At 62.0% G+C, this 25,002-nt stretch overlaps 1 protein-coding gene across 5 annotated transcripts in view; it reads left to right on the top strand.

Annotated features, from left to right (window-relative positions):
* Positions 1–1,943: 1,943 nt before the first annotated feature.
* TESK1 (testis associated actin remodelling kinase 1) overlaps positions 1,944–25,002 on the top strand; it is a 113,186-nt gene continuing 90,127 nt past the window's right edge. The window contains exons 1-5 of one of the 5 annotated variants that reach the window (XM_075578207.1): positions 1,944–2,272; positions 10,553–10,601; positions 11,046–11,192; positions 14,058–14,140; positions 22,158–22,239. In XM_075578207.1, coding sequence (XP_075434322.1) covers positions 2,178–2,272; positions 10,553–10,601; positions 11,046–11,192; positions 14,058–14,140; positions 22,158–22,239 — 456 coding nt within the window. In that variant the 5' untranslated portion in view covers positions 1,944–2,177. Of the gene's footprint in view, positions 2,273–2,705; positions 2,741–3,245; positions 3,262–10,552; positions 10,718–11,045; positions 11,193–14,057; positions 14,141–22,157; positions 22,240–25,002 lie in introns of those variants that run through there. The other 4 variants (XM_075578272.1, XM_075578270.1, XM_075578275.1 and 1 more) reach the window with 4 other exon arrangements.

The following is a 25,002-nucleotide window of genomic DNA, read 5'->3' on the forward strand; positions in this document are numbered from 1 at the left end:
ACCATTAATACACAAACACCATGTTACCATTAATACACAGACACCATGTTACCATTAATACACAGACACCATGTTACCATTAATACACAGACACCACGTTACCATTAATACACAAACACCATGTTACCATTAATACACAAACACCATGTTACCATTAATACACAGACACCATGTTACCATTAATACACAGACACCATGTTACCATTAATACACAGACACCATGCTACCATTAATACACAGACACCGTGTTACCATTAATACACTGACACCGTGTTACCATTAATACACTGACACCATGTTACCATTAATACACTGACACCGTGTTACCATTAATACACAGACACCGTGTTACCATTAATACACAGACACCATGTTACCATTAATACACAGACGCCACGTCACCAATAATACACAGACACCATGTTACCATTAATACACAAACACCATGTTACCATTAATACACAGACACCATGTTACCATTAATACACAGACACCATGTTACCATTAATACACAGACACCATGTTACCATTAATACACAGACACCATGTTACCATTAATACAGACACCATGTTACCATTAATACACAGACACCATGTTACCATTAATACACAGACGCCATGTTACCATTAATACACAGACACCATGTCACCATTAATACACAAGCGCCACGTCACCATTAATACACAAGCGCCACGTCACCATTAATACACAAGCGCCACGTCGCCATTAATACACAAACGCCACGTTACCATTAATACACAGACGCCACGTTACCATTAATACACAGACACCATGTTACCATTAATACACAGACACCATGTTACCATTAATACACTGACACCGTGTTACCATTAATACACAGACACCATGTTACCATTAATACACAGACACCATGTTACCATTAATACACAGACACCATGTTACCATTAATACACAGACGCCACGTCACCAATAATACACAGACACCATGTTACCATTAATACACAAACACCATGTTACCATTAATACACAGACACCATGTTACCATTAATACACAGACACCGTGTTACCATTAATACACAGACACCATGTTACCATTAATACACAGACACCATGTTACCATTAATACACAGACACCATGTTACCATTAATACACAGACACCATGTTACCATTAATACACAGACACCATGTTACCATTAATACACAGACACCATGTTACCATTAATACACAGACACCATGTTACCATTAATACACAGACACCATGTTACCATTAATACACAGACACCACGTCACCATTAATACACAGACACCATGTTACCATTAATACACAGACACCGTGTTACCATTAATACACAGACACCATGTTACCATTAATACACAGACACCATGTTACCATTAATACGCAGACACCATGTTACCATTAATACACAGACACCATGTTACCATTAATACACAGACACCATGTTACCATTAATACACAGACGCCATGTTACCATTAATACACAGACGCCATGTTACCATTAATACACAGACACCACGTCACCATTAATACACAAGCGCCACGTCACCATTAATACACAAGCGCCACGTCACCATTAATACACAAGCGCCACGTCGCCATTAATACACAAACGCCACGTTACCATTAATACACAGACGCCACGTTACCATTAATACACAGACACCATGTTACCATTAATACACAGACACCGTGTTACCATTAATACACAAACACCATGTTACCATTAATACACAGACGCCACGTTACCATTAATACACAGACGCCACGTTACCATTAATACACAGACACCATGTTACCATTAATACACAAACACCATGTTACCATTAATACACAAACGCCACGTTACCATTAATACACAGACGCCACGTTACCATTAATACACAGACGCCACGTTACCATTAATACACAGACACCACGTTACCATTAATACACAAGCGCCACGTCGCCATTAATACACAGGCGCCACGTCGCCATTAATACACGGCACACGTGGGTAATTGTAGCTTGCTCGGTACTAGACGTGTAGATAAGAGATGACACACCTGTGTACTTTACAATGATGTAGACTTGCCCCGGACATTGGGTGGTGTAGGATTGGTTAGGGGGATGTCCACTTCTGCCCGGTGTCTAACCGTATCTCCTGCAGGTGCGACACCGGCAGTCCGGGCAGATCATGGTGCTGAAGATGAACAAGATGATGAGTAACCGGGCAAATATGCTGCGGGAGGTGCAGCTAATGAACCGTCTGTGTCACCCCAACATCCTGAGGTACCTATGCACCCCAACATCCTGAAGTACCTATGCACCCCAACATCCTGATGTACCTATGCACCCCAACATCCTGAGGTACCTATGCACCCCAACATCCTGAAGTACCTATGCACCCCAACATCCTGATGTACCTATGCACCCCAACATCCTGAAGTACCTATGCACCCCAACATCCTGAGGTACCTATGCACCCCAACATCCTGAGGTACCTATGCACCCCAACATCCTGAGGTACCTATGCACCCCAACATCCTGAGGTACCTATGCACCCCAACATCCTGATGTACCTATGCACCCCAACATCCTGATGTACCTATGCACCCCAACATCCTGATGTACCTATGCACCCCAACATCCTGATGTACCTATGCACCCCAACATCCTGAGGTACCTATGCACCCCAACATCCTGAGGTACCTATGCACCCCAACATCCTGAGGTACCTATGCACCCCAACATCCTGAGGTACCTATGCACCCCAACATCCTGATGTACCTATGCACCCCAATACCCCAACATACTGAGGTACTGATACACTCCGATACCCAAACATCCTGTTGTACCTATGCACCCAACATCCTTGGGTATCTATACACCCCAATACCCAAACATACTGAGGTATATATACACCCCAATACCCAAACATACTGAGGTATATATACACCCCAATACCCAAACATACTGAGGTATCTATACACCCCGATACCCCAACATCCTGAGGTACCTATGCACTCCAACATGCTGAGGTACCTATACACCCAAATACCCCAACATCCTGAGATACCTATACACCCCAATACCCCAACACCCTGAGGTACCTATACACACACCGATACCCCAACATCCTGAGTTACCTTTACACCCCAATACCGCAACATCCTGAGGTACCTATACATCATGATACCCTAACATCCTGAGGTACCTATTCACCCCGATACCCCAACATTCTGAGGTACCTATTCACCCCGATACCCCAACATCCTGAGGTACATATACACTGCAACATCCCAAGGTTCCTATACACCCTGATACCCCATCATCCTGAGGTACTTTTACAGCTCACTACCCTAACACCCCGAGGAACCTATACACCCCAACATCCCAAGGTGCTTATACACCCGGATATCCTAAAATTCCATGTACCTATACAACCCCATACTCCAGCATCCTGAGGTACCTAAATACCCCAACATCTAAGAGACAAATATACCCCATGGTACTGAGTTATATCTATTCCCATCGGCCTGCCACCCTGTACTGTACACTGGTCCCCACAGCCCCCCGCAGCTCTCCCTCCGTCCCGCCTGGTTCCCTGGCTGAGGACCGGTCTCACCCTGTACTGTACACTGGTCCCCACAGCCCCCTGCAGCTCTCCCTCCATCACGCCTGGTTCCCTGGCTGAGGACCGGTCCCACCCTGTACTGTACACGGGTCCCCGCAGCTCTCCCTCCATCACGCCTGGTTCCCTGGCTGAGGACCGGTCTCACCCTGTACTGTACACTGGTCCCCACAGCCCCCCGCAGCTCTCCCTCCGTCACGCCTGGTTCCCTGGCTGAGGACCGGTCCCATCCTGTACTGTACTCGGGTCCCCACAGCCCCCCGCAGCTCTCCCTCCATCACGCCTGGTTCCCTGGCTGAGGACCGGTCCCACCCTGTACTGTACACAGGTCCCCACAGCCCCCCGCAGCTCTCCCTCCGTCACGCCTGGTTCCCTGGCTGAGGACCGGTCCCACCCTGTACTGTACACAGGTCCCCACAGCCCCCTGCAGCTCTCCCTCCGTCACGCCTGGTTCCCTGGCTGAGGACCGGTCCCACCCTGTACTGTACACAGGTCCCCACAGCCCCCGCAGCTCTCCCTCCGTTACGCCTGGTTCCCTGGCTCAGGACCGGTCCCACCCTGTACTGTACACAGTCCCCACAGCCCCCCGCAGCTCTCCCTCCGTCACGCCTGGTTCCCTGGCTGAGGACCGGTCCCACCCTGTACTGTACTCGGGTCCCCACAGCCCCCGCAGCTCTCCCTCCGTCACGCCTGGTTCCCTGGCTCAGGACCGGTCCCACCCTGTACTGTACTCGGGTCCCCACAGCCCCCTGCAGCTCTCCCTCCGTCACGCCTGGTTCCCTGGCTGAGGACCGGTCCCACCCTGTACTGTACTCGGGTCCCCACAGCCCCCTGCAGCTCTTCCTCCGTCACGCCTGGTTCCCTGGCTGAGGACCGGTCCCTCCCTGTACTGTACACAGTCCCCACAGCCCCCGCAGCTCTCCCTCCGTCACGCCTGGTTCCCTGGCTGAGGACCGGTCCCACCCTGTACTGTACACAGGTCCCCACAGCCCCCGCAGCTCTCCCTCCATCACGCCTGGTTCCCTGGCTGAGGACCGGTCCCACCCTGTACTGTACTCGGGTCCCCACAGCCCCCTGCAGCTCTCCCTCCGTCACGCCTGGTTCCCTGGCTGAGGACCGGTCCCACCCTGTACTGTACACAGTCCCCACAGCCCCCCGCAGCTCTCCCTCCGTCACGCCTGGTTCCCTGGCTGAGGACCGGTCCCACCCTGTACTGTACACAGGTCCCCACAGCCCCCGCAGCTCTCCCTCCGTCACGCCTGGTTCCCTGGCTGAGGACCGGTCCCACCCTGTACTGTACACTGGTCCCCACAGCCCCCGCAGCTCTCCCTCCGGCACGCCTGGTTCCCTGGCTGAGGACCGGTCCCACCCTGTACTGTACACGGGTCCCCACAGCCCCCGCAGCTCTCCCTCCGTCACGCCTGGTTCCCTGGCTGAGGACCGGTCCCACCCTGTACTGTACTCGGGTCCCCACAGCCCCCCGCAGCTCTCCCTCCGTCACGCCTGGTTCCCTGGCTGAGGACCGGTCCCACCCTGTACTGTACTCGGGTCCCCACAGCCCCCGCAGCTCTCCCTCCGTCACGCCTGGTTCCCTGGCTCAGGACCGGTCCCACCCTGTACTGTACTCGGGTCCCCACAGCCCCCTGCAGCTCTCCCTCCGTCACGCCTGGTTCCCTGGCTGAGGACCGGTCCCACCCTGTACTGTACTCGGGTCCCCACAGCCCCCGCAGCTCTCCCTCTGTCACGCCTGGTTCCCTGGCTGAGGACCGGTCCCACCCTGTACTGTACACGGGTCCCCACAGCCCCCCGCAGCTCTCCCTCCGTCACGCCTGGTTCCCTGGCTGAGGACCGGTCCCACCCTGTACTGTACACTGGTCCCCACAGCCCCCTGCAGCTCTCCCTCCGTCACGCCTGGTTCCCTGGCTGAGGACCGGTCCCACCCTGTACTGTACACAGGTCCCCACAGCCCCCTGCAGCTCTCCCTCCGTTACGCCTGGTTCCCTGGCTGAAGACCGGTCCCACCCTGTACTGTACTCGGGTCCCCACAGCCCCCGCAGCTCTCCCTCCGTCACGCCTGGTTCCCTGGCTGAGGACCGGTCCCACCCTGTACTGTACACTGGTCCCCACAGCCCCCTGCAGCTCTCCCTCCGTCACGCCTGGTTCCCTGGCTGAGGACCGGTCCCACCCTGTACTGTACTCGGGTCCCCACAGCCCCCTGCAGCTCTCCCTCCGTCACGCCTGGTTCCCTGGCTGAGGACCGGTCCCACCCTGTACTGTACACAGTCCCCACAGCCCCCTGCAGCTCTCCCTCCGTCACGCCTGGTTCCCTGGCTCAGGACCGGTCCCACCCTGTACTGTACTCGGGTCCCCACAGCCCCCCGCAGCTCTCCCTCCGTCACGCCTGGTTCCCTGGCTGAGGACCGGTCCCACCCTGTACTGTACTCGGGTCCCCACAGCCCCCTGCAGCTCTCCCTCCGTCACGCCTGGTTCCCTGGCTGAGGACCGGTCCCACCCTGTACTGTACACAGTCCCCACAGCCCCCTGCAGCTCTCCCTCCGTCACGCCTGGTTCCCTGGCTGAGGACCGGTCCCACCCTGTACTGTACACGGGTCCCCACAGCCCCCCGCAGCTCTCCCTCCGTCACGCCTGGTTCCCTGGCTGAGGACCGGTCCCACCCTGTACTGTACTCGGGTCCCCACAGCCCCCCGCAGCTCTCCCTCCGTCACGCCTGGTTCCCTGGCTCAGGACCGGTCCCACCCTGTACTGTACTCGGGTCCCCACAGCCCCCGCAGCTCTCCCTCCGTCACGCCTGGTTCCCTGGCTGAGGACCGGTCCCACCCTGTACTGTACACAGTCCCCACAGCCCCCGCAGCTCTCCCTCCGTTACGCCTGGTTCCCTGGCTGAGGACCGGTCCCTCCCTGTACTGTACACAGTCCCCACAGCCCCCGCAGCTCTCCCTCCGTCACGCCTGGTTCCCCGGCTGAGGACCGGTCCCACCCTGTACTGTACACAGTCCCCACAGCCCCCTGCAGCTCTCCCTCCGTCCCGCTTGGTTCCCTGGCTGAGGACCGGTCCCACCCTGTACTGTACTCGGGTCCCCACAGCCCCCTGCAGCTCTCCCTCCGTCACGCCTGGTTCCCTGGCTGAGGACCGGTCCCATCCTGTACTGTACACAGGTCCCCACACCCCCCGCAGCTCTCCCTCCGTCACGCCTGGTTCCCTGGCTGAGGACCGGTCCCATCCTGTACTGTACACAGGTCCCCACAGCCCCCTGCAGCTCTCCCTCCGTCACGCCTGGTTCCCTGGCTCAGGACCGGTCCCACCCTGTACTGTACACGGGTCCCCACAGCCCCCTGCAGCTCTCCCTCCGTCACGCCTGGTTCCCTGGCTGAGGACCGGTCCCACCCTGTACTGTACTCGGGTCCCCACAGCCCCCTGCAGCTCTCCCTCCGTCACGCCTGGTTCCCTGGCTGAGGACCGGTCCCACCCTGTACTGTACACAGGTCCCCACAGCCCCCTGCAGCTCTCCCTCCATCACGCCTGGTTCCCTGGCTGAGGACCGGTCCCACCCTGTACTGTACACAGGTCCCCACAGCCCCCTGCAGCTCTCCCTCCATCACGCCTGGTTCCCTGGCTGAGGACCGGTCCCACCCTGTACTGTACACAGTCCCCACAGCCCCCTGCAGCTCTCCCTCCATCACGCCTGGTTCCCTGGCTCAGGACCGGTCCCACCCTGTACTGTACTCGGGTCCCCACAGCCCCCCGCAGCTCTCCCTCCGTCACGCCTGGTTTCCTGGCTCAGGACCGGTCCCACCCTGTACTGTACACAGTCCCCACAGCCCCCCGCAGCTCTCCCTCCGTCACGCCTGGTTCCCTGGCTGAGGACCGCTCCCACCCTGTACTGTACACTGGTCCCCACAGCCCCCGCAGCTCTCCCTCCGTCACGCCTGGTTCCCTGGCTCAGGACCGGTCCCACCCTGTACTGTACTCGGGTCCCCACAGCCCCCGCAGCTCTCCCTCCGTCACGCCTGGTTCCCTGGCTGAGGACCGGTCCCACCCTGTACTGTACACGGGTCCCCACAGCCCCCTGCAGCTCTCCCTCCGTCACGCCTGGTTCCCTGGCTGAGGACCGGTCCCACCCTGTACTGTACACTGGTCCCCACAGCCCCCGCAGCTCTCCCTCCGTAACGCCTGGTTCCCTGGCTGAGGACCGGTCCCACCCTGTACTGTACACGGGTCCCCACAGCCCCCTGCAGCTCTCCCTCCGTCACGCCTGGTTCCCTGGCTGAGGACCGGTCCCACCCTGTACTGTACACTGGTCCCCACAGCCCCCCGCAGCTCTCCCTCCGTCACGCCTGGTTCCCTGGCTCAGGACCGGTCCCACCCTGTACTGTACACAGGTCCCCACAGCCCCCGCAGCTCTCCCTCCGTCACGCCTGGTTCCCTGGCTGAGGACCGGTCCCACCCTGTACTGTACACGGGTCCCCACAGCCCCCCGCAGCTCTCCCTCCGTCACGCCTGGTTCCCTGGCTCAGGACCGGTCCCACCCTGTACTGTACACTGGTCCCCACAGCCCCCTGCAGCTCTCCCTCCGTAACGCCTGGTTCCCTGGCTGAGGACCGGTCCCACCCTGTACTGTACACGGGTCCCCACAGCCCCCTGCAGCTCTCCCTCCGTCACGCCTGGTTCCCTGGCTGAGGACCGGTCCCACCCTGTACTGTACACTGGTCCCCACAGCCCCCCGCAGCTCTCCCTCCGTCACGCCTGGTTCCCTGGCTCAGGACCGGTCCCACCCTGTACTGTACACAGGTCCCCACAGCCCCCGCAGCTCTCCCTCCGTCACGCCTGGTTCCCTGGCTGAGGACCGGTCCCACCCTGTACTGTACACAGTCCCCACAGCCCCCCGCAGCTCTCCCTCCGTCACGCCTGGTTCCCTGGCTCAGGACCGGTCCCACCCTGTACTGTACTCGGGTCCCCACAGTCCCCTGCAGCTCTCCCTCCGTCACGCCTGGTTCCCTGGCTGAGGACCGGTCCCACCCTGTACTGTACACAGGTCCCCACAGCCCCCGCAGCTCTCCCTCCGTCACGCCTGGTTCCCTGGCTGAGGACCGGTCCCACCCTGTACTGTACACAGGTCCCCACAGCCCCCGCAGCTCTCCCTCCGTCACGCCTGGTTCCCTGGCTGAGGACCGGTCCCATCCTGTACTGTACACTGGTCCCCAATGCCCCCGCAGCTCTCCCTCCGTCACGCCTGGTTCCCTGGCTGAGGACCGGTCCCACCCTGTACTGTACACAGTCCCCACAGCCCCCGCAGCTCTCCCTCCGTCACGCCTGGTTCCCTGGCTGAGGACCGGTCCCACCCTGTACTGTACACGGGTCCCCACAGCCCCCTGCAGCTCTCCCTCCGTCACGCCTGGTTCCCTGGCTGAGGACCGGTCCCACCCTGTACTGTACTCGGGTCCCCACAGCCCCCGCAGCTCTCCCTCCGTCACGCCTGGTTCCCTGGCTGAGGACCGGTCCCACCCTGTACTGTACACGGGTCCCCACAGCCCCCCGCAGCTCTCCCTCCGTCACGCCTGGTTCCCTGGCTGAGGACCGGTCCCACCCTGTACTGTACACGGGTCCCCACAGCCCCCCGCAGCTCTCCCTCCGTCACGCCTGGTTCCCTGGCTGAGGACCGGTCCCACCCTGTACTGTACTCGGGTCCCCACAGCCCCCTGCAGCTCTCCCTCCGTCACGCCTGGTTCCCTGGCTGAGGACCGGTCCCACCCTGTACTGTACTCGGGTCCCCACAGCCCCCGCAGCTCTCCCTCCATCACGCCTGGTTCCCTGGCTGAGGACCGGTCCCACCCTGTACTGTACACAGTCCCCACAGCCCCCGCAGCTCTCCCTCCGTCACGCCTGGTTCCCTGGCTGAGGACCGGTCCCACCCTGTACTGTACACGGGTCCACACAGCCCCCCGCAGCTCTCCCTCCATCACGCCTGGTTCCCTGGCTGAGGACCGGTCCCACCCTGTACTGTACACGGGTCCACACAGCCCCCCGCAGCTCTCCCTCCGTCACGCCTGGTTCCCTGGCTGAGGACCGGTCTCACCCTGTACTGTACACTGGTCCCCACAGCCCCCCGCAGCTCTCCCTCCGTCACGCCTGGTTCCCTGGCTCAGGACCGGTCCCACCCTGTACTGTACACTGGTCCCCACAGCCCCCCGCAGCTCTCCCTCCGTCACGCCTGGTTCCCTGGCTGAGGACCGGTCCCACCCTGTACTGTACTCGGGTCCCCACAGCCCCCTGCAGCTCTCCCTCCGTCACGCCTGGTTTCCTGGCTGAGGACCGGTCCCACCCTGTACTGTACACAGGTCCCCACAGCCCCCCGCAGCTCTCCCTCCGTCACGCCTGGTTCCCTGGCTGAGGACCGGTCCCACCCTGTACTGTACACAGGTCCCCACAGCCCCCCGCAGCTCTCCCTCCGTCACGCCTGGTTCCCTGGCTGAGGACCGGTCCCACCCTGTACTGTACTCGGGTCCCCACAGCCCCCTGCAGCTCTCCCTCCGTTACGCCTGGTTCCCTGGCTGAGGACCGGTCCCACCCTGTACTGTACTCGGGTCCCCACAGCCCCCTGCAGCTCTCCCTCCGTCACGCCTGGTTCCCTGGCTGAGGACCGGTCCCACCCTGTACTGTACTCGGGTCCCCACAGCCCCCTGCAGCTCTCCCTCCGTTACGCCTGGTTCCCTGGCTGAGGACCGGTCCCACCCTGTACTGTACACGGGTCCCCACAGCCCCCGCAGCTCTCCCTCCGTCACGCCTGGTTCCCTGGCTGAGGACCGGTCCCACCCTGTACTGTACTCGGGTCCCCACAGCCCCCTGCAGCTCTCCCTCCGTTACGCCTGGTTCCCTGGCTGAGGACCGCTCCCACCCTGTTGTTTTCCTTCTGTCTCAGGTTTATGGGCGTGTGTGTGCAGCAGGGACAGCTTCACGCCCTGACCGAGGTGAGGAAGTAACACGGCTCTGCTAACGGTGCACAGGAGGCCCGCCTGCTCGTCAGGCCTGCGAGGGCTCTGCTATGGAGGAGTGATGGGCACGCGTGACTGGCAGGGCCCCCCGGGTATAATATCCCACTCACACTCACATTGGGAACTTGACTTGGCAGAAACTATCTCAGAGAGGAGGGGGGGGAGAGTATGGTATCTTCTGGAAAGTAAGCACTACTTACTCACTGGTAGTGCTGAGCTCCCCCATGATATGGAGAGAATGGAACATTCCAGAAGCTGCCTGTGTGTGTGTGTGTGTACACGAGAGCAGCCAATCAGAGAGCTGCATTCGGAATGTTCCACTTGTGAGGTAGCGGTGGGAGAGTAAGGTCTGGGTGCTTGGCTGAATGGAGCGTTCTGATTGGTCAGTCTCACAGGCGGGGTATGACGGTGTCGTTTCAGTACATGAACGGCGGTAACTTGGAGCAGCTGCTGCACGGTGCGGAGCCGCTGTCCTGGTCCGTGCGCGTGAAGCTGAGCCTGGGCATCGCCAGGGGCCTGCGCTACCTCCACTCCAAGGGCGTCTTCCACAGGGACCTCACCTCCAAGGTAAGGACCCCCCGCCGGCTCCGCACAACCCTCACTGCCCTGCAGGGGGCGGGGTGAGAGGGCGATGCTCTGCAGTGTAGCAGTGAGGGGGTGAGAGGGCGATGCTCTGCAGGGGGCGGGGTGAGAGGGCGATGCTCTGCAGTATAGCAGTGAGGGGGTGAGAGTGCGATGCTCTGCAGTGTAGCAGTGAGGGGGTGAGAGGGCGATGCTCTGCAGTATAGCAGTGAGGGGGTGAGAGGGCGATGCTCTGCAGTATAGCAGTGAGGGGGTGAGAGGGCGATGCTCTGCAGTGTAGCAGTGAGGGGGTGAGAGGGCGATGCTCTGCAGTGTAGCAGTGAGGGGGTGAGAGGGCGATGCTCTGCAGTATAGCAGTGAGGGGGTGAGAGGGCGATGCTCTGCAGTGCAGCAGTGAGGGGGTGAGAGGGCGATGCTCTGCAGTATAGCAGTGAGGGGGTGAGAGGGCGATGCTCTGCAGTATAGCAGTGAGGGGGTTAGAGGGCGATGCTCTGCAGTATAGCAGTGAGGGGGTGAGAGGGCGATGCTCTGCAGTATAGCAGTGAGGGGGTGAGAGGGCGATGCTCTGCAGTATAGCAGTGAGGGGGTGAGAGGGCGATGCTCTGCAGTATAGCAGTGAGGGGGTTAGAGGGCGATGCTCTGCAGTATAGCAGTGACGGGGTGAGAGGGCGGTGCTCTGCAGTATAGCAGTGAGGGGGTTAGAGGGCGATGCTCTGCAGTATAGTAGTGAGGGGGTTAGAGGGCGATGCTCTGCAGTGTAGCAGTGAGGGGGTTAGAGGGCGATGCTCTGCAGTGTAGCAGTGAGGGGGTTAGAGGGCGATGCTCTGCAGTATAGCAGTGAGGGGGTTAGAGGGCAATGCTCTGCAGTATAGCAGTGAGGGGGTTAGAGGGGCGATGCTCTGCAGTATAGCAGTGAGGGGGTTAGAGGGCGATGCTCTGCAGTGTAGCAGTGAGGGGGTGAGAGGGCGATGCTCTGCAGTATAGCAGTGAGGGGGTTAGAGGGCGATGCTCTGCAGTATAGCAGTGAGGGGGTTAGAGGGCGATGCGCTGCAGTATAGCAGTGAGGGGGTTAGAGGGCGATGCTCTGCAGTATAGCAGTGAGGGGGTTAGAGGGCGATGCTCTGCAGTGTAGCAGTGAGGGGGTTAGAGGGCGATGCGCTGCAGTATAGCAGTGAGGGGGTTAGAGGGCGATGCTCTGCAGTATAGCAGTGAGGGGGTTAGAGGGCGATGCTCTGCAGTGTAGCAGTGAGGGGGTTAGAGGGCGATGCTCTGCAGTATAGCAGTGAGGGGGTTAGAGGGCAATGCTCTGCAGTATAGCAGTGAGGGGGTTAGAGGGCGATGCTCTGCAGTATAGCAGTGAGGGGGTTAGAGGGCGATGCTCTGCAGTATAGCAGTGAGGGGGTTAGAGGGCGATGCTCGGCAGTAAAGCAGTGAGGGGGTTAGAGGGCGATGCTCTGCAGTATAGCAGTGAGGGGGTTAGAGGGCGATGCTCTGCAGTGTAGCAGTGAGGGGGTTAGAGGGTGATGCTCTGCAGTGTAGCAGTGAGGGGGTGAGAGGGCGATGCTCTGCAGTGTAGCAGTGAGGGGGTTAGAGGGCGATGCTCTGCAGTATAGCAGTGAGGGGGTTAGAGGGCGATGCTCTGCAGTATAGCAGTGAGGGGGTTAGAGGGCGATGCTCTGCAGTGTAGCAGTGAGGGGGTTAGAGGGCGATACTCTGCAGTGTAGCAGTGAGGGGGTTAGAGGGCGATGCTCTGCAGTGTAGCAGTGAGGGGGTTAGAGGGCGATGCTCTGCAGTGTAGCAGTGAGGGGGTTAGAGGGCGATGCTCTGCAGTGTAGCAGTGAGGGGGTTAGAGGGCGATGCTCTGCAGTGTAGCAGTGAGGGGGTTAGAGGGCGATGCTCTGCAGTGTAGCAGTGAGGGGTTAGAGGGCGATGCTCTGCAGTGTAGCAGTGAGGGGGTTAGAGGGCGATGCTCTGCAGTGTAGCAGTGAGGGGGTTAGAGGGCGATGCTCTGCAGTGTAGCAGTGAGGGGGTTAGAGGGCGATGCTCTGCAGTGTAGCAGTGAGGGGGTTAGAGGGCGATGCTCTGCAGTGTAGCAGTGAGGGGGTTAGAGGGCGATGCTCTGCAGTGTAGCAGTGAGGGGTGTGTTCCCCTCTGTAAGACCTTGCGTGGCAGAGGGAGGTGTGTTCCCCTCTGTAAGACCTTGCGTGGCACAGCGTGGCAGAGGGAGGTGTTCCCCTCTGTAAGACCTTGCGTGGCACAGCGTGGCAGAGGGAGGTGTGTTCCCCTCTGTAAGACCTTGCGTGGCACAGCGTGGCAGAGGGAGGTGTGTTCCCCTCTGTAAGACCTTGCGTGGCACAGCGTGGCAGAGGGAGGTGTGTTCCCCTCTGTAAGACCTTGCGTGGCACAGCGTGGCAGAGGGAGGTGTGTTCCCCTCTGTAAGACCTTGCGTGGCAGAGGGAGGTGTGTTCCCCTCTGTAAGACCTTGCGTGGCACAGCGTGGCAGAGGGAGGTGTGTTCCCCTCTGTAAGACCTTGCGTGGCAGAGGGAGGTGTGTTCCCCTCTGTAAGACCTTGCGTGGCACAGCGTGGCAGAGGGAGGTGTGTTCCCCTCTGTAAGACCTTGCGTGGCACAGCGTGGCAGAGGGAGGTGTGTTCCCCTCTGTAAGACCTTGCGTGGCACAGCGTGGCAGAGGGAGGTGTGTTCCCCTCTGTAAGACCTTGCGTGGCAGAGGGAGGTGTGTTCCCCTCTGTAAGACCTTGCGTGGCACAGCGTGGCAGAGGGAGGTGTGTTCCCCTCTGTAAGACCTTGCGTGGCACAGCGTGGCTTTACCTGTACACTGTCTCCTTGCAGAACTGCCTGGTGAGATGTGATGAGAGCGGCTATACCGCGGTGGTCGGAGATTTCGGGCTGGCAGAGAGGATTCCGGATCACAGGTGAGACCAGCGCCGGACCTCTCCCACCTCGCGCCCCCTCAGGTCCGCTCCGGGCGCTGTGAGATATCGGAGAAGCTTCCCTGGGGCAGGAGGCTCCTCGCCCGTATCCGCAGATAATACAGAGTCAGCAGATAAGGACTGGATTACCTGCCCGGTCTGCCGATAAGAACCGCGTGGCAGGCCCGGTCTGCCGATAAGAAACGCGTGGCAGGCCCGGTCTGCCGATAAGAACCGCGTGGCAGGCCCGGTCTGCCGATAAGAACCGCGTGGCAGGCCCGGTCTGCCGATAAGAACCGCGTGACACGCCCGGTCTGCGGATAAGAACCGCGTGACACGCCCGGTCTGCCGATAAGAAACGCGTGACACGCCCGGTCTGCCGATAAGAAACGCGTGACACGCCCGGTCTGCGGATAAGAACCGCGTGGCAGGCCCGGTCTGCGGATAAGAACCGCGTGACACGCCCGGTCTGCGGTTAAGAACCGCGTGACACGCCCGGTCTGCCGATAAGAACCGCGTGACACGCCCGGTCTGCCGATAAGAACCGCGTGACACGCCCGGTCTGCGGATAAGAACCGCGTGACACGCCCGGTCTGCGGATAAGAACCGCGTGACACGCCCGGTCTGCCGATAAGAACCGCGTGACACGCCCGGTCTGCCGATAAGAACCGCGTGACACGCCCGGTCTGCCGATAAGAACCGCGTGGCAGGCCCGGTCTGCCGATAAGAACCGCGTGACCCGCCCGGTCTGCGGATAAGAACCGCGTGACACGCCCGGTCTGCGGATAAGAACCGCGTGACACGCCCGGTCTGCCGATAAGAACCACGTGACACGCCTGGTCTGCGGATAAGAACCGCGTGACACGCCCGGTCTGCGGATAAGAACCGCGTGACACGCCCGGTCTGCCGATAAGAACCGCGTGACACGCCCGGTCTGCCGATAAGAACCGCGTGACACGCCCGGTCTGCGGATAAGAACCGCGTGACACGCCCGGTCTGCCGATAAGAACCGCGTGACACGCCCGGTCTGCGGATAAGAACCGCGTGACCCGCCCGGTCTGCCGATAAGAACCGCGTGACACGCCCGGTCTGCCGATAAGAACCGCGTGACACACCCGGTCTGCCGATAAGAACCGCGTGACACGCCCGGTCTGCGGATAAGAACCGCGTGACACGCCCGGTCTGCGGATAAGAACCGCGTGACACGCCCGGTCTGCGGATAAGAACCGCGTGACACGCCCGGTCTGCGGATAAGAACCGCGTGACACGCCCGGTCTGCCGATAAGAACCGCGTGGCACGCCCGGTCTGCCGATAAGAACCGCGTGACACGCCCGGTCTGCCGATAAGAACCGCGTGACCCACCCGGTCTGCGGATAAGAACCGCGTGACACGCCCGGTCTACGGATAAGAACCGCGTGACACGCCCGGTCTGCCGATAAGAACCGCGTGACACGCCCGGTCTGCGGATAAGAACCGCGTGACACGCCCGGTCTGCCGATAAGAACCGCGTGACACGCCCGGTCTGCGGATAAGAACCGCGTGGCACGCCCGGTCTGCGGATAAGAACCGCGTGACACGCCCGGTCTGCGGATAAGAACCGCGTGACACGCCCGGTCTGCGGATAACAACCGCGTGACACGCCCGGTCTGCGGATAAGAACCGCGTGGCACGCCCGGTCTGCGGATAAGAACCGCGTGACACGCCCGGTCTGCGGATAAGAACCGCGTTACACGCCCGGTCTGCGGATAAGAACCGCGTGACACGCCCGGTCTGCCGATAAGAACCGCGTGACACGCCCGGTCTGCCGATAAGAACCGCGTGACCCGCCCGGTCTGCAGATAAGAACCGCGTGACACGCCCGGTCTGCCGATAAGAACCGCGTGACACGCCCGGTCTGCGGATAAGAACCGCGTGACACGCCCGGTCTGCCGATAAGAACCGCGTGACACGCCCGGTCTGCGGATAAGAACCGCGTGACACGCCCGGTCTGCGGATAAGAACCGCGTGACACGCACGGTCTGCGGATAAGAACCGCGTGACACGCACGGTCTGCGGATAAGAATCGCGTGACCCGCCCGGTCTGCGGATAAGAATCGCGTGACACGCCCGGTCTGCGGATAAGAACCGCGTGACACGCCCGGTCTGCGGATAAGAACCGCGTGACACGCCCGGTCTGCGGATAAGAACCGCGTGACTCGCCCGGTCTGCGGATAAGAACCGCGTGACTCGCCCGGTCTGCGGATAAGAATCGCGTGACACGCCCGGTCTGCGGATAAGAACCGCGTGACACGCCCGGTCTGCGGATAAGAACCGCGTGACACGCCCGGTCTGCGGATAAGAACCGCGTGACCCGCCCGGTCTGCGGATAAGAACCGCGTGACCCGCCCGGTCTGCGGATAAGAACCGCGTGACACGCCCGGTCTGCGGATAAGAACCGCGTGACACGCCCGGTCTGCGGATAAGAATGGCGTGACACGCCCGGTCTGCGGATAAGAATCGCGTGACACGCCCGGTCTGCGGATAAGAACCGCGTGACACGCCCGGTCTGCGGATAAGAACCGCGTGACACGCCCGGTCTGCGGATAAGAACCGCGTGACACGCCCGGTCTGCGGATAAGAACCGCGTGACACGCCCGGTCTGCGGATAAGAACCGCGTGACACGCACGGTCTGCGGATAAGAACCGCGTGACCCGCCCGGTCTGCGGATAAGAACCGCGTGACACGCCCGGTCTGCGGATAAGAACCGCGTGACACGCCCGGTCTGCGGATAAGAACCGCGTGACACGCCCGGTCTGCGGATAAGAACCGCGTGACACGCCCGGTCTGCGGATAAGAACCGCGTGACACGCCCGGTCTGCGGATAAGATCCGCGTGACACGCCCGGTCTGCCGATAAGAACCGCGTGACACGCCCGGTCTGCGGATAAGAACCGCGTGACACGCCCGGTCTGCCGATAAGAACCGCGTGACACACCCGGTCTGCCGATAAGAACCGCGTGACACGCCCGGTCTGCGGATAAGAACCGCGTGACACGCCCGGTCTGCGGATAAGAACCGCGTGACACGCCCGGTCTGCGGATAAGAACCGCGTGACACGCCCGGTCTGCGGATAAGAACCGCGTGACACGCCCGGTCTGCGGATAAGAACCGCGTGACACGCCCCGTCTGCCGATAAGAACCGCGTGACACGCCCGGTCTGCCGATAAGAACCGCGTGACACACCCGGTCTGCCGATAAGAACCGCGTGACCCGCCCGGTCTGCGGATAAGAACCGCGTGACACGCTCGGTCTGCGGATAAGAACCGCGTGACACGCCCGGTCTGCCGATAAGAACCGCGTGACACGCCCGGTCTGCGGATAAGAACCGCGTGACACGCCCGGTCTGCCGATAAGAACCGCGTGACACGCCCGGTCTGCGGATAAGAACCGCGTGGCACGCCCGGTCTGCGGATAAGAACCGCGTGACACGCCCGGTCTGCGGATAAGAACCGCGTGACACGCCCGGTCTGCGGATAAGAACCGCGTGACACGCCCGGTCTGCGGATAAGAACCGCGTGGCACGCCCGGTCTGCGGATAAGAACCGCGTGACACGCCCGGTCTGCGGATAAGAACCGCGTTACACGCCCGGTCTGCGGATAAGAACCGCGTGACACGCCCGGTCTGCCGATAAGAACCGCGTGACACGCCCGGTCTGCCGATAAGAACCGCGTGACCCGCCCGGTCTGCCGATAAGAACCGCGTGACCCGCCCGGTCTGCCGATAAGAACCGCGTGACACGCCCGGTCTGCCGATAAGAACCGCGTGACACGCCCGGTCTGCGGATAAGAACCGCGTGACACGCCCGGTCTGCCGATAAGAACCGCGTGACACGCCCGGTCTGCGGATAAGAACCGCGTGACACGCCCGGTCTGCGGATAAGAACCGCGTGACACGCACGGTCTGCGGATAAGAACCGCGTGACCCGCCCGGTCTGCGGATAAGAATCGCGTGACACGCCCGGTCTGCGGATAAGAACCGCGTGACACGCCCGGTCTGCGGATAAGAACCGCGTGACACGCCCGGTCTGCGGATAAGAACCGCGTGACTCGCCCGGTCTGCGGATAAGAACCGCGTGACTCGCCCGGTCTGCGGATAAGAATCGCGTGACACGCCCGGTCTGCGGATAAGAACCGCGTGACACGCCCGGTCTGCAGATAAGAACCGCGTGACACGCCCGGTCTGCGGATAAGAACCGCGTGACCCGCCCGGTCTGCGGATAAGAACCGCGTGACCCGCCCGGTCTGCGGATAAGAACCGCGTGACACGCCCGGTCTGCGGATAAGAACCGCGTGACACGCCCGGTCTGCGGATAAGAATGGCGTGACACGCCCGGTCTGCGGATAAGAATCGCGTGACACGCCCGGTCTGCGGATAAGAACCGCGTGACACGCCCGGTCTGCGGATAAGAACCGCGTGACACGCCCGGTCTGCGGATAAGAACCGCGTGACACGCCCGGTCTGCCGATAAGAACCGCGTGACACGCCCGGTCTGCCGATAAGAACCGCGTGACCCGCCCGGTCTGCGGATAAGAACCGCGTGACACGCCCGGTCTGCCGATAAGAACCGCGTGACCCGCCCGGTCTGCGGATAAGAACCGCGTGACACGCCCGGTCTGCCGATAAGAACCGCGTGACCCGCCCGGTCTGCGGATAAGAACCGCGTGACACGCCCGGTCTGCGGATAAGAACCGCGTGACACGCCCGGTCTGCGGATAAGAACCGCGTGACACGCCCGGTCTGCGGATAAGAACCGCGTGACACGCCCGGTCTGCGGATAAGAACCGCGTGACACGCCCGGTCTGCGGATAAGAACCGCGTGACACGCCCGGTCTGCGGATAAGAACCGCGTGACACGCCGGTCTGCGGACAAGAACCGCGTGACACGCCCGGTCTGCGGATAAGAACCGCGTGACACGCCCGGTCTGCGGATAAGAACCGCGTGACACGCCCGGTCTGCGGATAAGAACCGCGTGACACGCCCGGTCTGCGGATAAGAACCGCGTGACACGCCCGGTCTGCGGATAAGAACCGCGTGACACGCTCCCTCAATAATCAATAGAAACATACTACTGTCAGTAGAAACGCCAGCACACACATTTAAAGCGTCCCCTCCAAAAATTAGATGCACCCCCAATACACAATACACAGATCGGGGGGGGGGGGGGGTCGGGCAGTATCGTGACCCCCTGCGCTCTGGGGACCCCCCATTCCTAAGAAACGCATCTATGTATTTGCAGGTGAGCGGAGAACATACAGAGTAGGCTGCTGGTGTCACCCAATAGGAATCTGCCATGTCATCAGGGCATGCCATTCCCGCTTCCTATTGGCCCACGGGAGTGAGGCTGTGGCCCTGTCCATGCTTCTCACTGATTGAAAAGCTCCAGCACGGACTATTGTATAATCGCCTGCGCAGCGTGTGCTCCGTGGGCGGTGGTGGCTGCTCAGAAACGCCGGGGGAACATTGTGTGCCCTTACCACTGACCCCCCCTGCCCCCCCCCCCCCCCCGCCCTAAACTCAACTCCGTTTGCAGCGGGACTCCATCTTTAAAACGCACCCAGAAGTGAAGGAGACGGGATGGCACAAACCCAGGCAGTATGTCTGGGGGGACACGGCACCCCGTCATCAGGAGCGGCCGATAGAGAGGTCTACGTTACGCGCGTCCGAAGTTACGCATAGAACGCAGGATTAACCCTGTCTCTGCCACACAGGCCTGCAGAGCATTGCTCTCAGAACCTCTCGCTGCCGGAGTCCGCAGTACTGCAGAGCATTGCTCTCAGAATCTCTCGCTGACGGAGTCCGCAGTCCCGCAGAGCATTGCTCTCAGAACCTCTCGCTGCCGGAGTCCGCAGTCCTGCAGAGCATTGCTCTCAGAATCTCTCGCTGCCGGAGTCCGCAGTCCCGCAGAGCATTGCTCTCAGTACCTCTCGCTGCCGGAGACCGCAGTCCCGCAGAGCATTGCTCTCAGAATCTCTCGCTGCCGGAGTCCGCAGTCCTGCAGAGCATTGCTCTCAGAACCTCTCGCTGCCGCAGTCCTGCAGAGCATTGCTCTCAGAACCTCTCGCTGCCGGAGTCCGCAGTCCTGCAGAGCATTGCTCTCAGAACCTCTCGCTGCCGGAGTCCGCAGTCCTGCAGAGCATTGCTCTCAGAACCTCTCGCTGCCGGAGTCCGCAGTCCTGCAGAGCATTGCTCTCAGAACCTCTCGCTGCTGGAGTCCGCAGTCCCGCAGAGCATTGCTCTCAGAACCTCTCGCTGCCGGAGTCCGCAGTCCTGCAGAGCATTGCTCTCAGAACCTCTCGCTGCTGGAGTCCGCAGTCCTGCAGAGCATTGCTCTCAGAACCTCTCGCTGCCGGAGTCCGCAGTCCTGCAGAGCATTGCTCTCAGAACCTCTCGCTGCTGGAGTCCTGCAGAGCATTGCTCTCAGAACCTCTCGCTGCCGCAGTCCTGCAGAGCATTGCTCTCAGAACCTCTCGCTGCTGGAGTCCTGCAGAGCATTGCTGTCAGAACCTCTCGCTGCCGGAGTCCGCAGTCCTGCAGAGCATTGCTCTCAGAGCCTCTCGCTGCTGGAGTCCGCAGTCCCGCAGAGCATTGCTCTCAGAACCTCTCGCTGCCGGAGTCCTGCAGAGCATTGCTCTCAGAACCTCTCGCTGCTGGAGTCCGCAGTCCTGCAGAGCATTGCTCTCAGAACCTCTCGCTGCCGGAGTCCGCAGTCCTGCAGAGCATTGCTCTCAGAACCTCTCGCTGCCGGAGTCCGCGGTCCTGCAGAGCATTGCTCTCAGTACCTCTCGCTGCCGGAGTCCGCGGTCCCGCAGAGCATTGCTCTCAGAACCTCTCGCTGCCGGAGTCCGCAGTCCCGCAGAGCATTGCTCTCAGAACCTCTCGCTGCTGGAGTCCGCAGTCGTGCAGAGCATTGCTCTCAGAACCTCTCGCTGCCGGAGTCCGCAGTCCTGCAGAGCATTGCTCTCAGAACCTCTCGCTGCCGGAGTACGCAGTCCCGCAGAGCATTGCTCTCAGAACCTCTCGCTGCCGGAGTCCGCAGTCCCGCAGAGCATTCCTTTGTGCCATTGGCGTGTGAGGGCAGAGGGAGCAGCTTGAATATCACACACTGATTAATAATTAACGCGATCACTATAAGAACTTAATGAGACTTCCAGGGTCATTAACACCTTCACTGCTGCATGGTATATACGGTCTGTGCTAGACTTGACAGGTCTGTGGAAGTTGGAGAGGTTTTAAAGCGATGCTCTGCAGATCTCGGGCAGTGTGATCTGCAGCATATTGCAGTGTGCATGTCCCCCTCTCTGTGTCTCTCCCTGTCCCCCTCTCTGTGACTCTCCCTGTCCCCCTCTCTGTGACTCTCCCTGTCCCCCTCTCTGTGACTCTCCCTGTCCCCCTCTCTGTGACTCTCCCTGTCCCCCTCTCTGTGACTCTCCCTGTCCCCCTCTCTGTGACTCTCCCTGTCCCCCTCTCTGTGACTCTCCCTGTCCCCCTCTCTGTGTGTCTGTCTCTCCCTGTCCCCCTCTCACTCCCTCCCTGTGACTCTCCCTGTCCCCCTCTCTGTGCCTCTCCCTGTCCCCCTCTCTGTGACTCTCTATGTCCCCCTCTCTGTGACTCTCCCTGTCCCCTTCTCTGTCCCTCTCCCTGTCCCCTTCTCTGTCCCTCTCCCTGTCCCCCTCTCTGTGACTCTCCCTGTCCCCCTCTCTGTGACTCTCCCTGTCCCCCTCTCTGTGACTCTCCCTGTCCCCCTCTCTGTGACTCTCCCTGTCCCCCTCTCTGTGACTCTCCCTGTCCCCCTCTCTGTGTGTCTCAGTCTCTCCCTGTCCCCCTCTCTGGGTGTCTCAGTCTCTCCCTGTCCCCCTCTCACTCCCTCCCTGTGTCTCTCTCCCTGTCCCCCTCTCTGTGTCTCTCCCTGTCCCCCCTCTCTGGGTGTCTCAGTCTCTCCCTGTCCCCCTCTCACTCCCTCCCTGTGTCTCTCCCGCAGTCAGACAGAGCCGCTCTCTGTGGTCGGTTCCCCATATTGGATGGCTCCTGAAGTTCTCCATGGGGATCTGTATAATGAAAAGGTAAAGCGCCTCCTCCCGCCTACCCAGTGCTGAGTGCCTCCTCCCGCCTACCCAGTGCTGAGTGCCTCCTCCCGCCTACCCAGTGCTGAGTGCCTCCTCCCGCCTACCCAGTGCTGAGTGCCTCCTCCCGCCTACCCAGTGCTGAGTGCCTCCTCCCGCCTACCCAGTGCTGAGTGCCTCCTCCCGCCTACCCAGTGCTGAGTGCCTCCTCCCGCCTACCCAGTGCTGAGTGCCTCCTCCCGCCTACCCAGTGCTGAGTGCCTCCTCCCGCCGACCCAGCGCTGAGCACCTCCCCCCGCCTACCCAGTGCTGAGTGCCTCCTCCCGCCTACCCAGTGCTGAGTGCCTCCTCCCGCCTACCCAGTGCTGAGTGCCTCCTCCCGCCGACCCAGCGCTGAGCACCTCCCCCCGCCTGCCAAGCGCCTCCCGCCTACCCAGTGCTGAGTGCCTCCTCCCGCCTACCCAGTGCTGAGTGCCTCCTCCCGCCTACCCAGTGCTGAGTGCCTCCTCCCGCCTACCCAGTGCTGAGTGCCTCCTCCCGCCTACCCAGTGCTGAGTGCCTCCTCCCGCCTACCCAGCGCTGAGTGCCTCCTCCCGCCGACCCAGCGCTGAGCACCTCCCCCCGCCTACCCAGCGCCAAGCGCCTCCCGCCTACCCAGCGCCTCCGAGCGCCTACCCAGCGCCTCCGAGCGCCTACCCAGCGCCTCCTCCCCCCTACCCAGCGCCTCCTCCCCCCTACCCAGCGCCTCCTCCCGCCTACCCAGTGCCGAGCGCCTACCCAGCACCTCCTCCCGCCTACCCAGCGCCTCCTCCCCCCTACCCAGCGCCTCCTCCCCCCTACCCAGCGCCTCCTCCCCCCTACCCAGCGCCTCCTCCCGCCTACCCAGCGCCGAGCGCCTACCCAGCACCTCCGAGCGCCTACCCAGCGCCTCCTCCCGCCTACCCAGCGCCTCCTCCCCCCTACCCAGCGCCTCCTCCCGCCTACCCAGCGCCGAGCGCCTACCCAGCACCTCCTCCCGCCTACCCAGCGCCTCCTCCCCCCTACCCAGCGCCTCCTCCCGCCTACCCAGCACCTCCTCCCGCCTACCCAGCGCCTCCGAGCGCCTACCCAGCGCCTCCTCCCCCCTACCCAGCGCCTCCTCCCCCCTACCCAGCGCCTCCTCCCGCCTACCCAGTGCCGAGCGCCTACCCAGCACCTCCTCCCGCCTACCCAGCGCCTCCTCCCCCCTACCCAGCGCCTCCTCCCCCCTACCCAGCGCCTCCTTTCGCCTACCCAGCGCCGAGCGCCTACCCAGCACCTCCTCCCGCCTACCCAGCGCCTCCTCCCCCCTACCCAGCGCCTCCTCCCGCCTACCCAGCGCCGAGCGCCTACCCAGCACCTCCTCCCCGCTACCCAGCGCCTCCTCCCGCCTACCCAGCGCCGAGCGCCTACCCAGCACCTCCTCCCCCCTACCCAGCGCCTCCTCCCCCCTACCCAGCGCCTCCTCCCGCCTACCCAGCGCCGAGCGCCTACCCAGCGCCTCCTCCCGCCTACCCAGCGCCTCCTCCCCCCTACCCAGCGCCTCCCGCCGACCCAGCGCTGAGTGCCTCACCCCGCCTACCCAGCGCAGAGCGCCTCCCGCCTGCCGAGCGCCTCCTGCCTACCCAGCGCTGAGCGCCTCCCCCCTACCCAGCGCTGACTGCCTCCCCCCTACCCAGCGCTGACTGCCTCCCCCCTACCCAGCGCTGAGCGCCTCCTCCCTACCCAGCGCTGAGCGCCTCCCGCTACCCAGCGCTGAGCGCCTCCTCCCTACCCAGCGCCGAGCGCCTCCCCCCTACCCAGCGCCGAGCGCCTCCCGCCTACCCAGCGCTGAGCGCCTCCCCCCTACCCAGCGCTGACTGCCTCCCCCCTACCCAGCGCTGAGCGCCTCCTCCCTACCCAGCGCCGAGCGCCTCCCCCCTACCCAGCGCTGACTGCCTCCCCCCTACCCAGCGCTGAGCGCCTCCTCCCTACCCAGCGCTGAGCGCCTCCCCCCTACCCAGCGCCGAGCGCCTCCCACCTACCGAGCGCCTCCCGCCTACCCAGCGCTGAGCGCCTCCCCCCTACCCAGCGCTGACTGCCTCCCCCCTACCCAGCGCTGACTGCCTCCCCCCTACCCAGCGCTGACTGCCTCCCCCCTACCCAGCGCTGACTGCCTCCCCCCTACCCAGCGCTGACTGCCTCCCCCCTACCCAGCGCTGACTGCCTCCCCCCTACCCAGCGCTGAGCACCTCCTCCCTACCCAGCGCTGAGCGCCTCCCCCCTACCCAGCGCTGAGCACCTACCCAGCGCCTCCTCCCGCCTACCCAGCGCCTCCTCCCCTCTACCCAGCGCCAAGCGCCGACCCAGCGCCGAGCGCCTCCCGCCGACCCAGCGCCGAGCGCCTCCCCAGCACTGAGCGCCTCCTCCCGCCTATCCAGCGCCTCCTCCCGCCTATCCAGCGCCTCTTCCTGCCTATCCAGCGCCTCCTCCCGCCTATCCAGCGCCTCCCGCCTCCCCAGCGCCTCCCGCCTATCCAGCGCCTCCCGCCGACCCAGCGCCGAGCGCCTCCCGCCGACCCAGCGCTGAGTGCCTCCCCAGCACTGAGCGCCTCCTCCCGCCTACCCAGCGCCTCCTCCCGCCTACCCAGCGCCTCCTCCCCCCTACCCAGCGCCTCCCGCCGACCCAGCGCCGAGCGCCTCCCCAGCACTGAGTGCCTCCTCCCGCCTATCCAGCGCCTCCTCCCGCCTATCCAGCGCCTCCTCC

The sequence above is a fragment of the Ascaphus truei genome, chromosome 1 (assembly GCF_040206685.1).
Source record: "Ascaphus truei isolate aAscTru1 chromosome 1, aAscTru1.hap1, whole genome shotgun sequence".
NCBI lineage: Eukaryota > Metazoa > Chordata > Amphibia > Anura > Ascaphidae > Ascaphus > Ascaphus truei.